The sequence below is a fragment of the Pelodiscus sinensis genome, chromosome 5 (assembly GCF_052426305.1).
Source record: "Pelodiscus sinensis isolate ZL-2025 chromosome 5, ASM5242630v1, whole genome shotgun sequence".
Taxonomy (NCBI): Eukaryota; Metazoa; Chordata; order Testudines; family Trionychidae; genus Pelodiscus; species Pelodiscus sinensis.
The window spans coordinates 128,740,633-128,753,388 of NC_143056.1; the positions used below are offsets into that span (position 1 = coordinate 128,740,633).

A 12,756-nucleotide genomic window follows, 5' to 3' on the forward strand; every position below is an offset into this window, starting at 1 on the left:
GGACCAACAGTTAGTTTTACCCCCAGACACTTTTGTCAGAGTTTTGGGCAACAGTTGCCAACTCTGCTCCAGCCAATTGCTTCTCAGTTCTTCAGTTTCCCCATCTGAAGCATGTGGGATAGTAACATTGACTCAGCTCCATGAAGTGCCCTGAGATCCCTAGGTAGAAAGTGCTGCCTAAATGCAAAATAACAAAATCCACCTCTTAATCCAGCATTTGTCCCTAATCTTGATTGGATTATCTCTATTGGAGGCTGATTTCCCTCACATACCTTGGCAATTTGTCCCATTGCTTTGCTGTTACAGGGAATAACCCTTCAGTCCAGCAACCAGTGTGAGCAGCTGGGCTGGGGGAAGGCAAAATACATGGAGGCATCCTAGCTCCCAAGTCCATGGAGCACATCTGCCATGATCATAGGGTTCACTGCATATACGACGCCTCTCTGGTCTCCCTGCATGTCAGAGCTTGTGCCTTTACTTTTCCTATGTTATGCCAACTCTGACACCAGGTCCTGGGGCTGTCTACTGACTGTGCTTACCCAGCATGTCTCACGGGGTGTGGTACCCTACGGGAATGTGTGACCAGAAATGAACAGAGTGACCAGATGGCCGATTTTGGTTTAATCTTAAGAGTAGGGACAATGGGGAACATAAGAGAAAAGGGATTTGGAAACAACAAAAGGGACAGATGTGTGTCTCTCATACTGAGAGTTCTGACATCCCTTGGTGGAGATCTCATCTACACAGCAGGCAGTTATTTCGAAATACCGTCAAAATACTGTCAAGCTGGCGGACTTCTTACTCCGACTCCTGTAACCCTCATTGTATGAGGAGTAATTTCAAAATAAATGCTGAGTAGATGCTCCCAATTTCGAAATAAGCTCCTGATCATTCTTAGTGCTTTTAAAAATAACAGTGGTCCAAAACTGGATCCCAAACTCCCTGCAAGTTGAGGCTTTCTGAGACTTCAGAGATGGCTGGAGTGTAAGAGCTGTGACAACACTGTGTGTGTTTACTGACTCTCTGTCTTTCTCCAACCAGACACCATCTGCTGCAGAAATGGCTGGGGGGAATCAGACGACAGTGAGCGAATTCATCCTTTTGGGATTCACAGGTGACCTGACAACCCAAGTCGCCCTCTTTGTGGTGTTCCTAGGTATCTACCTCATCACCCTTGTTGGGAACCTTGGGATGATCGCCTTGATCCATCTCGACTCCCGCCTTCACACCCCCATGTACTTTTTCCTCGGTAACTTGTCCTTCTCAGATCTCTGCTATTCTACTGTTGTCGTCCCCAAGACACTGGCCAACTTCTTGGCTGAGAAGAAAGCCATTTCGTTCATTGGCTGTGCCACTCAGTTCTATTTCTATGCTGTGTTTGCCACTGTGGAGTGCCTCCTACTGGCTGCCATGGCCTATGACCGCTACGCGGCCATCTGTAACCCACTCCTATACCCAGTTGTTATGTCCCAGAAGGTCTGCATCTGGCTGGTGGTGGCTTCCTACTTAGTGGGCTGCACCAATGGTCTGATACACACAAACACTACCTTCCGCCTCCCCTTCTGTGCCTCCAACGTCATTGACCATTTCTTCTGTGATGTGCCCTTGATACTGAAGCTCTCCTGCTCTGACACCCTGGTCAACCAAGTCCTGCTCTTCGTCATCTCCTCCTTGATTGGCCTTTTCTCTTTCCTCACCATCTTTGTCTCCTACGTGTACATCCTGGTCAACATCTTGCGGATCCACACCGCCGAGGGCAGGCACAAGGCCTTCTCCACCTGCGCCTCCCACCTGATGGCCGTCACTCTGTTCTACACCACCATCCTCTTCATCTACCTGAGGCCCAGCTCCAGCTACTCCGAAGGGCAAGACCAAGTGGCGGCTGTCTTCTACACCGTGGTGATCCCCATGATGAACCCCATCATCTACAGCCTGAGGAACAAGGAAGTGAAGGACGCCCTATGGAGGATAGTACAGAGGAAGGGCGCCTCTATTGGGACATAAGTTGCAGATAACAATCTCCACCTCCTCCTCGCCCTGTAGGGAATCACTGATTTATTAGAGAACTTTGTCTTCCCAGCACAAAGAGTGAGCAACCAGGAGCAATTCTGGGGGACAGGGAAAATTAGTGTGGATAGGAGTAGCCCTACAGTTAGGGTTCTGCCTACCAGAACTGTCCGGGGGGGAAATTGCCTTTGAACTGTTTCACTATTCCTCATGATGGTCACCGTCTTTGTCAACACAATGAGGACAGGCCCAGCTACCTCCAAATCTATACGCACATACAGGTAGAGACAAAAGGACCCAGGTTCTTTGGCTAGGGCTATCACAGCCTCCTTTCCTCTGCCAACTGGGGCCAGAACTGGGTCTATACCCCACACTCATTCCTGGGTTTCGCCCGCTTGTCCACACTGAGCTGAGGAGTGGAAACATTGTTCCTTTTTCAATAAAGCACTATTATTTTCTTATTTCCTCCTGTTTCAGTGCGTGAAGTGAGGGTATTTGCCTAATAAGGGTGAGATTCTAGGCTGGACCCAATGAATGGTTTTAGAGCATCCCCTGCTTGGTCCCTCAGACGCCCCTGTCAGAAGACAGGAAAGGAGGCTAGATGGACCATTGGCTTGATGGAGCATGGCTGTTCTTCTGCTCTCATGATATGTTCTTATCACAAGTCCTGTTATCTCAACCTACCCAATCCTCCTCCTACCTACCAATTTTCTTTACATGCAGGCTTTACATCAGTGGTCTGTCTGATTGTGAATAGAACAAGTGGTGATTAGGTGATCCCACAGAGAAGGGGACAACGAGGAGTCCTGTGGCACCTTGGAGACTAACAGATTTATTAGGGCATAGGCTTTCGGGGGTAAAACCCACTTCATCAGATGCATTGGAGTGGAAGGTACAGAGGTGGGCGTATATATAAAAACAACAAAAGAAAGAAGTTACTTGTCTTAATGATGCTCATCAAGTCAGGGACAAAGTTTACTCCATCCAAAACAATGTTCATTCAAGCTGCGGTGAAGGAAGTATGGAGTCTGGAGGGGAAGGGAGCTCCATGCTGGTTTCTTCTCTGTCCCCTTCTCTGTGGGATCACCCAATCACTACTTGTTCTATTCACAGTCAGACAGACCACTTCCCCTCTCGTGCACAACACCTCACCTCCCCGGTGACACTCACCTAACATCTCAGCAGTAACTGCCCTGAGAGATCTGTAACGCTGATGGTGGGAAGGAACTCCCAGAGATGGCATGTTTAATGGGGTGATTCCAAGGTGCCACAGGACTCCTCATTGTCCCCTTCGCTGTGAGATCACTCAGTCACCACCTGTTCTATTCACTGGACTGTAACAGAGAGGGGCAAAGATGCTTGACTTACCTTTCACACGGCGTTGACGGAGCCATGTAAAGTAGTTTACTAGACATAGTCAATGACGCGGGGATTTAAATAATCCCCGCTTCATTAAAATAAAAATGGCCACCACGCTGTGCCGACAATCAACTGACCCGGCACAGCGCGGCAGTCTAAACGCGGCACGGTCAACAAGGGAAGCCTTTGTCAACTGCTCCTGTAATCCTGAGTTCACGAGGCATACCGGAGCCATGTAGTCTAGTCACACCCTAAGAGTGACTGGGGAGATAAACCATCTTTAACAACAATTGTGCCTTGATAGACTAGATTGTGCCAGCTAAACTTGCTAGGTTAGATGTTCAGATATGTGTTTTCCACTTTGATTTGCTTCTACGCATCTCTACCTACATCTTTTACTTGGCATCACTTACCTTATGTCCTATTGGCAATGAACCTGTTTGAGTTCCCTCTAAATCAACCGAGTGCTGTGTTTGAATCCACGTGATATTTAACTCTAGTTTAAAAGAGCAAGTGAACCCTGTTATCCCTGTGAATGGCACAGGAAAGGGTTAGCCATTGCCGAGCATGTCGGTTTGGGAAAACGCAGGACTGGGCATGGGTTGGGAGTCATGTGGCCAAGAGTGACCACGGTGGGTGAACACCAGAGCATGGCTGGGGTGTAACAAGCAGAGCAGTGGAATCAGAGCAGAGTTTCTCAGTGCAGGCTTATCTGCTGGCGTTGTTTCCGGACTGTGAGAAACAACAACTGAGCATTTAAGGAACCCAGGGTCACTGGTCAGCTGGTGACACTCCCCGCCTGCCACTGGTCTGGATTGTACCTCAGAACGTAACAGAAGTTCACAGACACTTTACTCCTTCAACAGAGACCATGTACACATCAGCCTCCTAGGTTTGCTGACGACTCATGCTGACTTCAATGTAACAGCACAGAGAGGGCTTTGAATGGATGTTTAAAGGAAGTAGAGAAGTCGGCAGCTGCAGGCGGGCCTGGGTGACTTAGGATCCAGGCTGATTGACACCAGTGCTGGCTCTGCTTCTGCCTGGGAAACACTGGGCGGGGTAGAAAGGCAAGCTCCCAATCACCCTCCCCAGCAGGAGCACCAAGCGGGGCAAGCCCTGAGTGCCAGGTGGGGCCCCTAGCTGGTATAGCTATCCTTTTCCTCCCCGTGGCCAGCTGGAGGGGAGAGAGAGATGGTCCTATCATTTCCTGCCCACCTGAAGTCAGGACCCACCCACTTTTCCCATCCTGGCTACCACAGCCATATCCAGACCCGCTTCTCCTCTGCTATTGCACAACACGTCCTTACCATGCAGCACCCTTCCCTCTTGATGTACCACCAGGATGCATGACGCCCGCCCTCCTTCCCAGGGCATTATTCTCCTATGGGTTCCTGGCAACTGCATTCCCGGGTCTGACTCCACTCCTCCTCCTCCTGTGAAGGAACAGATCCTGGTAGAGACAACCAAGATGGTTCCTTACACACACACACAACCAAGATGGTTCCTTACACACACACACACACACACAACCAAGATGGTTCCTTACACACACACACACACACACACACACACACGACCAAGATGGTTCCTTCCACACACACACACACACACACACACACACACACACACACAAAACCAAGATGGTTCCTTACACACACACACACACACACACACACACAACCAAGATGGTTCCTTCCACACACACACACACACACACACACACACAACCAAGATGGTTCCTTACACACACACACACACACACACACACACAACCAAGATGGTTCCTTCCACACACACACACACACACACACACACAACCAAGATGGTTCCTTCCACACACACACACACGTGCGTGCACACACAACTAAGCTTGCAAAGCATTGGGTTCTTCTTGTCAAGGCCTAGCCGAGACAGCACAAAATAGAAGGAGGGGAAGCCATCATGCTACCAGTGAAGACATTTTAGGGGGTGTGTGTATGCAAGGTGACCAGCCCCTCTCCCTCTCTCCTCCTATTTCCCCCTTAGTTTTGCTGCAATTTTTGTTTTTTGGCCCCCGTCAGTTCTTTTTTTTTTTTTTTTTGCTCAACAAGTTTTGCTGCTATTTGGGGAGCGGTGCGTGAGGGTTTCTCAAAAATCAAAAAGGGGGCATGATGCCAAAAAGTTTGGGAACGACTGCTGTAGACCATCCTCCACAAACCTCAGCTGGGGGACCAGGGATTGAAGAAGCAGACATCTTTTCTTCAGACAGGCTTTAGGGCTAGAAGGGACTCCCAGATAGAATCGTAGAACGCTAGAACTGGAAGGAACCTCGAGAGGTCATCGAGTCCAGTCCCCTGCCCTCACAGCAGGATCAAGCACCGTAGATCACCCCTAACAGATGTCTGTCTAACCTGCTCTTAAATATCTCCAATATCATCTCATCTGACCCCCTGTGTATCACAGGCCACCAGCACTCCAAACCCACCACCTGAAATTAGAAAATGAGGCCTACAGCAGAAAAGAGTATTCCAAGATTGGGCAGAGAATCGGAGGAGCTGAGGTGCACCAGGGCGGGAGATCTCTGCAGTGGGAGGGAAATGATGATGTGAGATATAACCAGATAATCTTAGCAAGCTCCCTCTCTCCCCATTCAGCACAGGAAGGCAGAACCCCGCCCCCTCCCCCAACATCACTTCCAGAGTGAGAGGGGAGAAATTCCTTCCCTGCCCTACATGTGGTGATGAGTTAGACCTTGAACACATGAGCAGGATCCAGCCAGCCCGTCTCCTGAGATACATAATACAATTTAACTACAAATTAGATTCATAGAATCATAGAACTGGAAGAGACCTCAGAAGGTCATCAAGTCATTAATGATCTGGGGATTCTTTCCAGCCTTAAACACAGTCTGAAGAAAAGATATCTAGTTATTCATTCCCTGGAATCCTAGCTGAGATCTGTGGGGGACGGTCCACAGAGATCTGCCCGGTGGCATGATGGCATCCCCTCCTCCACATAGAAAAGAGACAGAATCACCAAAGCAAGTACAGTCCTCAAAATTGACAGAACTGAGTGAATGTCGAGTGAAACTGAACCAAGATGAGCCAGAAAAACAGGATGGACCCGGAATAGGATTGCTTCTCCGTAAACCTTACAGCAAAGAGATCAAATGGAGAAATTCGGTGTAGTGCTCTGCCTTGGCACAGCTAAATCAATGCTTCAGGTTTGAAAACTAGAAGACAGTGTTATTGGAAACCACATTGACCATAGCCCTTTTTGTTAAAACATAGCGAATGACAACAGTTTCTAGAGATGAGGGAAAAAAATATATACTTGATAGAATTCCCATTTTTAAAAATTACTAAAAAATTGAATGGAACAATTTTAACAATCCCTTTTTTATGAAATTGGAAATAAAAAATAACAATCAAAGTAACGCTGTATTTTTGAAAAATTAACAGAGTCTTGTGTCCCCTTCCTCTAGTATGGACTGGACTCCTCAGGGTGGATTACATCCCCCATCATGTTCCATGGACTCCTCCTGTGGTGGGCCGTGACCCCAGTGGATCCTGGGAAATGTAGTCTGATCTGTGAGCCCAGCCCATTAGAGAGAATGGGGCATGAGGCACCTGAATTAAGCTCCCGTAAGACATAGCAGTAGCTGAGGCTGATGCAGATCAATGTCCCACTGAAACAAAAGCACATCTCTAGTGCACATTTTTCTCAGAACTTTTCATTCCACAAAAACTTCTGACTTTTTCATCTTGATGTGGGACAAAAACTAATGGAGAAATATCAGAATTTCCCATGGACCAGAAATTCCATTTTTCAATCCCTTCTAGTAATTGCATGGTCACAGCTCCCAAAATGATGCTGGCCTTTTAGTCTGCCATATTGTATTGCAAATGTAAAGAGTGCTATCAGAGTTATCCATGAGGTTTAACCCCAAGACCCAGACCTAAATGTCTAACCTTCTATCACTTGAGTTAAAGACTCAATCTGGTAGCTGTAGTAGGTTGGTATGCACTGAGGAATCATTAGAAGGAAACAGCGCACACACTGAACCATGTGTTACACCAAAACATTCTCTAGTTTGCTCAGTAAGATCACTCTCAGGTCTCTTTCAGCTGCTATTCACCGAAAGCCAGAGAATGATGCTTCCATGCTGGAGAAGAGCTAATTCCCAGAATGACCAGCAGGAGGTGCCACAGAAGTGAGTCAAAATTGATACATTCAGGTTTCCTGATTCTGAGTAACTTAAAAAAATTGCTGTTAGTTTTGGGGTCTTTTGCTAGTTTCTCCTGAATTTTTTTTTTTTTTTTGCCTGCCTAATTATACAGTTACACTTGACTTGCCAGACTTTGTGTTGCTTTCTCTTTTCCTCAGCAGGATTTGACTTTCAAGTTTTAAAAGCTATCTTTATGTCTCTAGCTGCTTTTTTTACTCTGTTGGTTAGCCATGGTCACATTTTCTGGTCTTCTTACCTTTTTGGGGGGGGGGGGGCATTATACATATTGTGTGAGTTGCTATTATAGTGTATTTTAAAGGTTGCCATTGAGCTTTCAAGCATTTGACTGCACTGTTCCCTTTAATTTCCAGTCCATTTGCAAAAGTGAGCCAGATTAGAGCAAAAGGGGGTGATTACTCACTGTTTTCAGAACCCACCGCTTAACTATTTTACTCTAAGCAGTGCCAGGAATAAATCAATGGGAACACAGTGATTCCATCTGATAAGATTAAAGCAAGCAAACATGCTCTGTCTAAAACGGCAGTTTATTACATTTAAGCACGCAGACAGACACAAGCAATAAGGTTAGAGCATTCCAAATATTTACTTAAAATCATTTGAAGACTGTTATCATGTCTCTTCCCCAGGCTCCTTTTCACATGTCCAGATACTGTCTGGTGCTGGGAGTATTAATATGTGAGTGTTATTTTCAGCTACCATCTGGCCACCAAAACTGAACTTCTTCCTCAAGTATAGACAGACTTACAGACTGTACTGTCCAGGGACAAAAGCAACATGTCCTTCTGTTGGATGTCTTGGCAAATCTAAGGGGAAGGTCTGTCCCATAGAACCAGGTCACATAGGGGGGATCTCCCCCACACCCCTATTGCTGAATTTGTGAGGGCTTTTCCCGACACCTTTCTTCTTCACCTCTCCTCTTATAGGGTACATCTAGACTACAGGCTTTTGTCGACAGAAGTTTTGTCCAAAAGAGTGCGTTTGCTCTTCTGCAAAAAAAAAAAAAAAAAAAAAAAAAGCAGAAGAGCAAACGCGTTCCCTGGACACACTGGAGTTTTAAAAAACCCTGCAGTCTAGCCGTACCGCCTGTGTTCCCTGTAAGCTGTGTGTTTGTGTGGCGATATTGTGTGGAGATATTCCAATGCCTCTCAGCTGTTGAGCAGAGCACTCACCGCTGGGTGTTTGTTTCTAGTGGTGGTGCACACCTGCACATACCTTGATGCACATAACATTTATTCTGCACACAGATGGAAAAAAAACTTCATATGGATGGAAAAGATTAGCAGGAACGTTGCTTATTACCCTAGTCATGGAAAAAACTTCCATTCAAAATCCATGACCAAGTACTTAATGAACTTTGTGGAGTCACTTCCTGAGATCCATTTTTTAACCAGAGGTAAGGAAGTTTGTGTTTTGTTTTGTTGTGTGTGTGTTTAAGATCTCATTAATTGATCTTTCCCTCCTTTGGAGTCAATGGTGCTTGTTACAACTTGTTGAACCTTCAGCAATGCCAGGCCTGTTTTGAATTGATCCCAGCTGGTGAAGCTTCCGGTTCATTTTCCTCAAGAAAGTGACCAAATTTAGGTGAGAGACAGGAGCTTAAGGAAGTACAAGAAGGGGAGAGAAGTCAAGAGGGAGGATAACACAAGAGAATGGGCAACTTTAAACTGCCTCATGACCCAGAATCACCCTGGGAACGGATGGCGAAACAGGGAATTGACAAAGTGTCTCGCAGCTCCTATAACTCTCTTTGCATACTAGCTCCTGGACATGAGAGCTAGGCACAAAAATTACCCAGGTTCAGTGTTTTCAATAGAAAATTGGAGCCTTGGCCAGAGGCTGCATCTAAAGTCAGCTATGCTCATGGGAGTGAGGAAGGGGAAGGGGTCCCAGATATCCAGGGGCGTGAAATAAAGGAACATAAGGACGGCCATACTAGCTCAGACAAATGGTCCATCTAACCCAGTGTCCTGTCTTCCGACAGTGGCCAATGCCAGGTGCTCCAAAGAGAACAAACAGAATCAGAGGTAAACAGGATGAGGTTTAATAAAGAGAAATGCAAAGTGCTCCACTTAGGAAGGAACAATCAGTTCCATACATACAAGATGGGAAGCGACTGTCTAGGAAGGAGCATGGCGGAAAGGGATCTAGGGGTCATAGTGGACCACAAGTTGAATATGAGTCAACAGTGTGATGCTGTTGCAAAAAAAGCAAATATGATTCTAGGTTGTATCAACAGGTGTGTTGTAAGCAAAACTCGTGAAGTCATTCTCCCGCTCTACTCTGCACTAGTTAGGCCTCAGCTGGAGTACTGTGTCCAGCTCTGGGCGCCACATTTCAAGAAAGATGTGGAGAAATTGGAAAGGGTACAGAGAAGAGCGACAAGAATGATTAAAGGTTTAGAGAACATGACCTATGAAGCCAGGCTTCATGAACTGGGCTTGTTTAGTTTGGAAAAAAGAAGATTAAGGGGGGACATGATAGCGGTTTTCAAATATCTAAAAGGGTGTCACAAGGAGGAAGGAGAAAATTTGTTCCTCTTGGTTACTGAGGACAGGACAAGGAGTAATGGGCTTAAAGTGCAGCAGGGGATTGCACATTGGACATTAGGAAAAAATTCCTAACTGTCAGGGTGGTCAAATATTGGAATAAATTGCCAAGGGAGGTGGTGGAATCTCCCTCTCTGGAGATATTTAAGAACAGGTTAGATAGACATCTGTCAGGGATGGTGTAGACGGAGCTTGGTCCTGCCTTGAGGGCGGGGGGCTGGACTCGATGACCTCTCGAGGTCCCTTCCAGTCCTATTATTCTATGATTCTATGAAGTGATCCTCTGTCATACAGGCCTAGCATCTGCAGTCAGGGGCTTAAGGGGGTCATGGGGGTCACATCCCTGACCGTCTTAGCTAATAGCCACTGATGGACCAGTCCTTCATGAATGGCTCTAATGCTTTTTTGTAATCTAGTTACAGTTTTGACCTTCACAACATCCCCTGGCAGGGATTTCTAAGGCTGCCTGTGTGGTGGGTGAAGAAATACTTCCTTTCGTTTGTCTGAAATCTGCCACCTCTTATTTTCTCTGGGTGACCCCTGGTTCTTGTGTTATGGGAAAGGATCAATAACACTCCCCTACTCGCTTTCTCCACACTGGTCCTGATTTCATAGACCTGTATCGTGTCTCCCCCGAGACATGTCTTTTCCAAGGTGAATAATGCCAGTCTTTGAAATCTCTCTTCATACACAAGCTGTTCTGTGTCCCTTGATCACTTTTGTTGCCCGTCTCTGTACTTTTTCTAATGCTAATATATTTTTTGAGATGGGGCAACCAGACCTGCACGCAGCAGTTGAAATGTGAGTGCACCCTGGATGTACAGAATTATACTCTCTGTTTTATTTTCTATCTCTTTCCTAACACTTCCAAATATTCGGTTACTGTTTTTGACTGCTGCAGCGTCTTGAGCAGCTGTTTTCCATGATGACGCCAAGAAAGACCAATGATATAATAAATAAAAAAGTATTACAAGTGAAATCCAAGCTGCTTTCACGGGATGTGTATTCCCTAGTTCTCTGATTTTTTTTTAACTTCCCCTTTCAATGGGAACTACTTTTCCTAGAGGAAGGACACATTACAGAAGTAAATCTCCCCAACACCAGTAGAGGGAGATATATAACCACAATAATCACAGCAGAAGGGATGCAGGGGTGTGTGTGGCTATTTGGCTTTGAATGGGGGCAATCTAGTGTATACTCCTGGTGGTTTTTCAAATCTGAAGTTCCACCGAATAGGCACAGCATAAAGACCTTGGGCAGTGGTTTTCACACTTTTTTCCTCATAGCCCAGTTGAAGAAAATTGTTGGTGCCCCGACCCAAGATAGTTTGAGTAGAGTGTGGGCTCCGGGGTGGGGCTGAGGGTGGGAGCTTTGGGGTGTAGGAGGGGGCTCTGGCTTTGGGGGGGCAGGGCTGGGGTAGGAGGGGTTTGTCTTGAGTGGCTCCTGCTCAGCCATGCAGAGGGAGTGCTAAGGCAGCTTCCTGCCTCTCCTAGCACCATAGACCATGCTGCCCCCAGAAGCAACCAGCAACAGGTTCCCAGCCATGGGAGTGCGAAGCTATTGCTCTGGGCAGGGGGCAGTGCATGGAGCCTTGTGCACTCTCCCCCAACCACCCCACCCCCACCACCTAGAAGCCAGGCTTGCTGCCGGCTGCTTCTGGGGCACAGTGCAATCTGTGGTGCCAGGACAGGTAGGGAGCTGCCTTAACACCCCCATTGGTCACCTGATTCCCCTGCAGCAACAAGACCCAGCGCCCGACATTCCACCACCCAGTCCTGTATCACGACTCATCATTTTAATGACCTAGGCAGATGGAGTCAGCTACTGGTTCACTTGGTGGGTGGCTGAAGGACAGGAGCACTGGAACAATTTCTATGTGGGGGGGAGGGGTGCTACAGAAAGCCAGTGAACAAAACCGTATATGGTGGAGAATATCTTATAGCCTCTATATAAAGCCATGATATGCCCACATCTTGAATACTGCGTGCAGATGTGGTCGCCTCAACTCAAATGAAATATATTGGCATTGGAAAAGGTACAGAAAAGGGTAACAAAATGTATTAGGGATTTGGAACAGGTACCATATGAAGAGATATTAAAAAGATTGGGACTTTTCATCTTAGAAAAGTGGAGACTAAGAGGGGGGATATGATAGAGGTCTATAAAATCATAAGTGGTGTGGAAAAATTGAATAAGGAAAAGTTATTTATGTATGCCCACCATATAAGAACTAGGGGTCACCAAATGAAATTAATTGGCAGGAGGGTTAAAACAAACAAAAGGAAGTTTTTCTTCACTCAGTGCAGTCAACCTGTGGAACTCCTTGCCAGAAGATGTGGTGAAGGATAGGACTTTAACAGGGCTCAAAAAAGAGCTAGATAGATTCATGGAGGTTAGGTCCATCAATGGCTATTAGCCAGGATGGGTAGGAATGATGTCCCTCGCCTCTGTGTGTCAGACATTGGTGACAGGGGAGGGATCACTTGATTCCCTGTTCTGTTCATTCCCTCTGGGGCACCTGGCATTGGCCACTATAGGCAGACAGGACACTGGGCTAGATGGACCTTTGGTCTGTGCCAGCCTGGCCGTTCTTATGTTTTTATGACTGGGGCT

At 46.7% G+C, this 12,756-nt stretch overlaps 1 protein-coding gene across 1 annotated transcript; it reads left to right on the plus strand.

Annotated features, from left to right (window-relative positions):
• The first annotated feature begins 1,059 nt into the window (after positions 1-1,059).
• Positions 1,060-2,004, plus strand: LOC102449825 (olfactory receptor 5G9-like). The gene has a single exon (XM_025181602.3). It carries the CDS (start codon positions 1,060-1,062, stop codon positions 2,002-2,004), a length of 945 nt encoding a protein of 314 aa, XP_025037387.3.
• Positions 2,005-12,756: the final 10,752 nt, after the last annotated feature.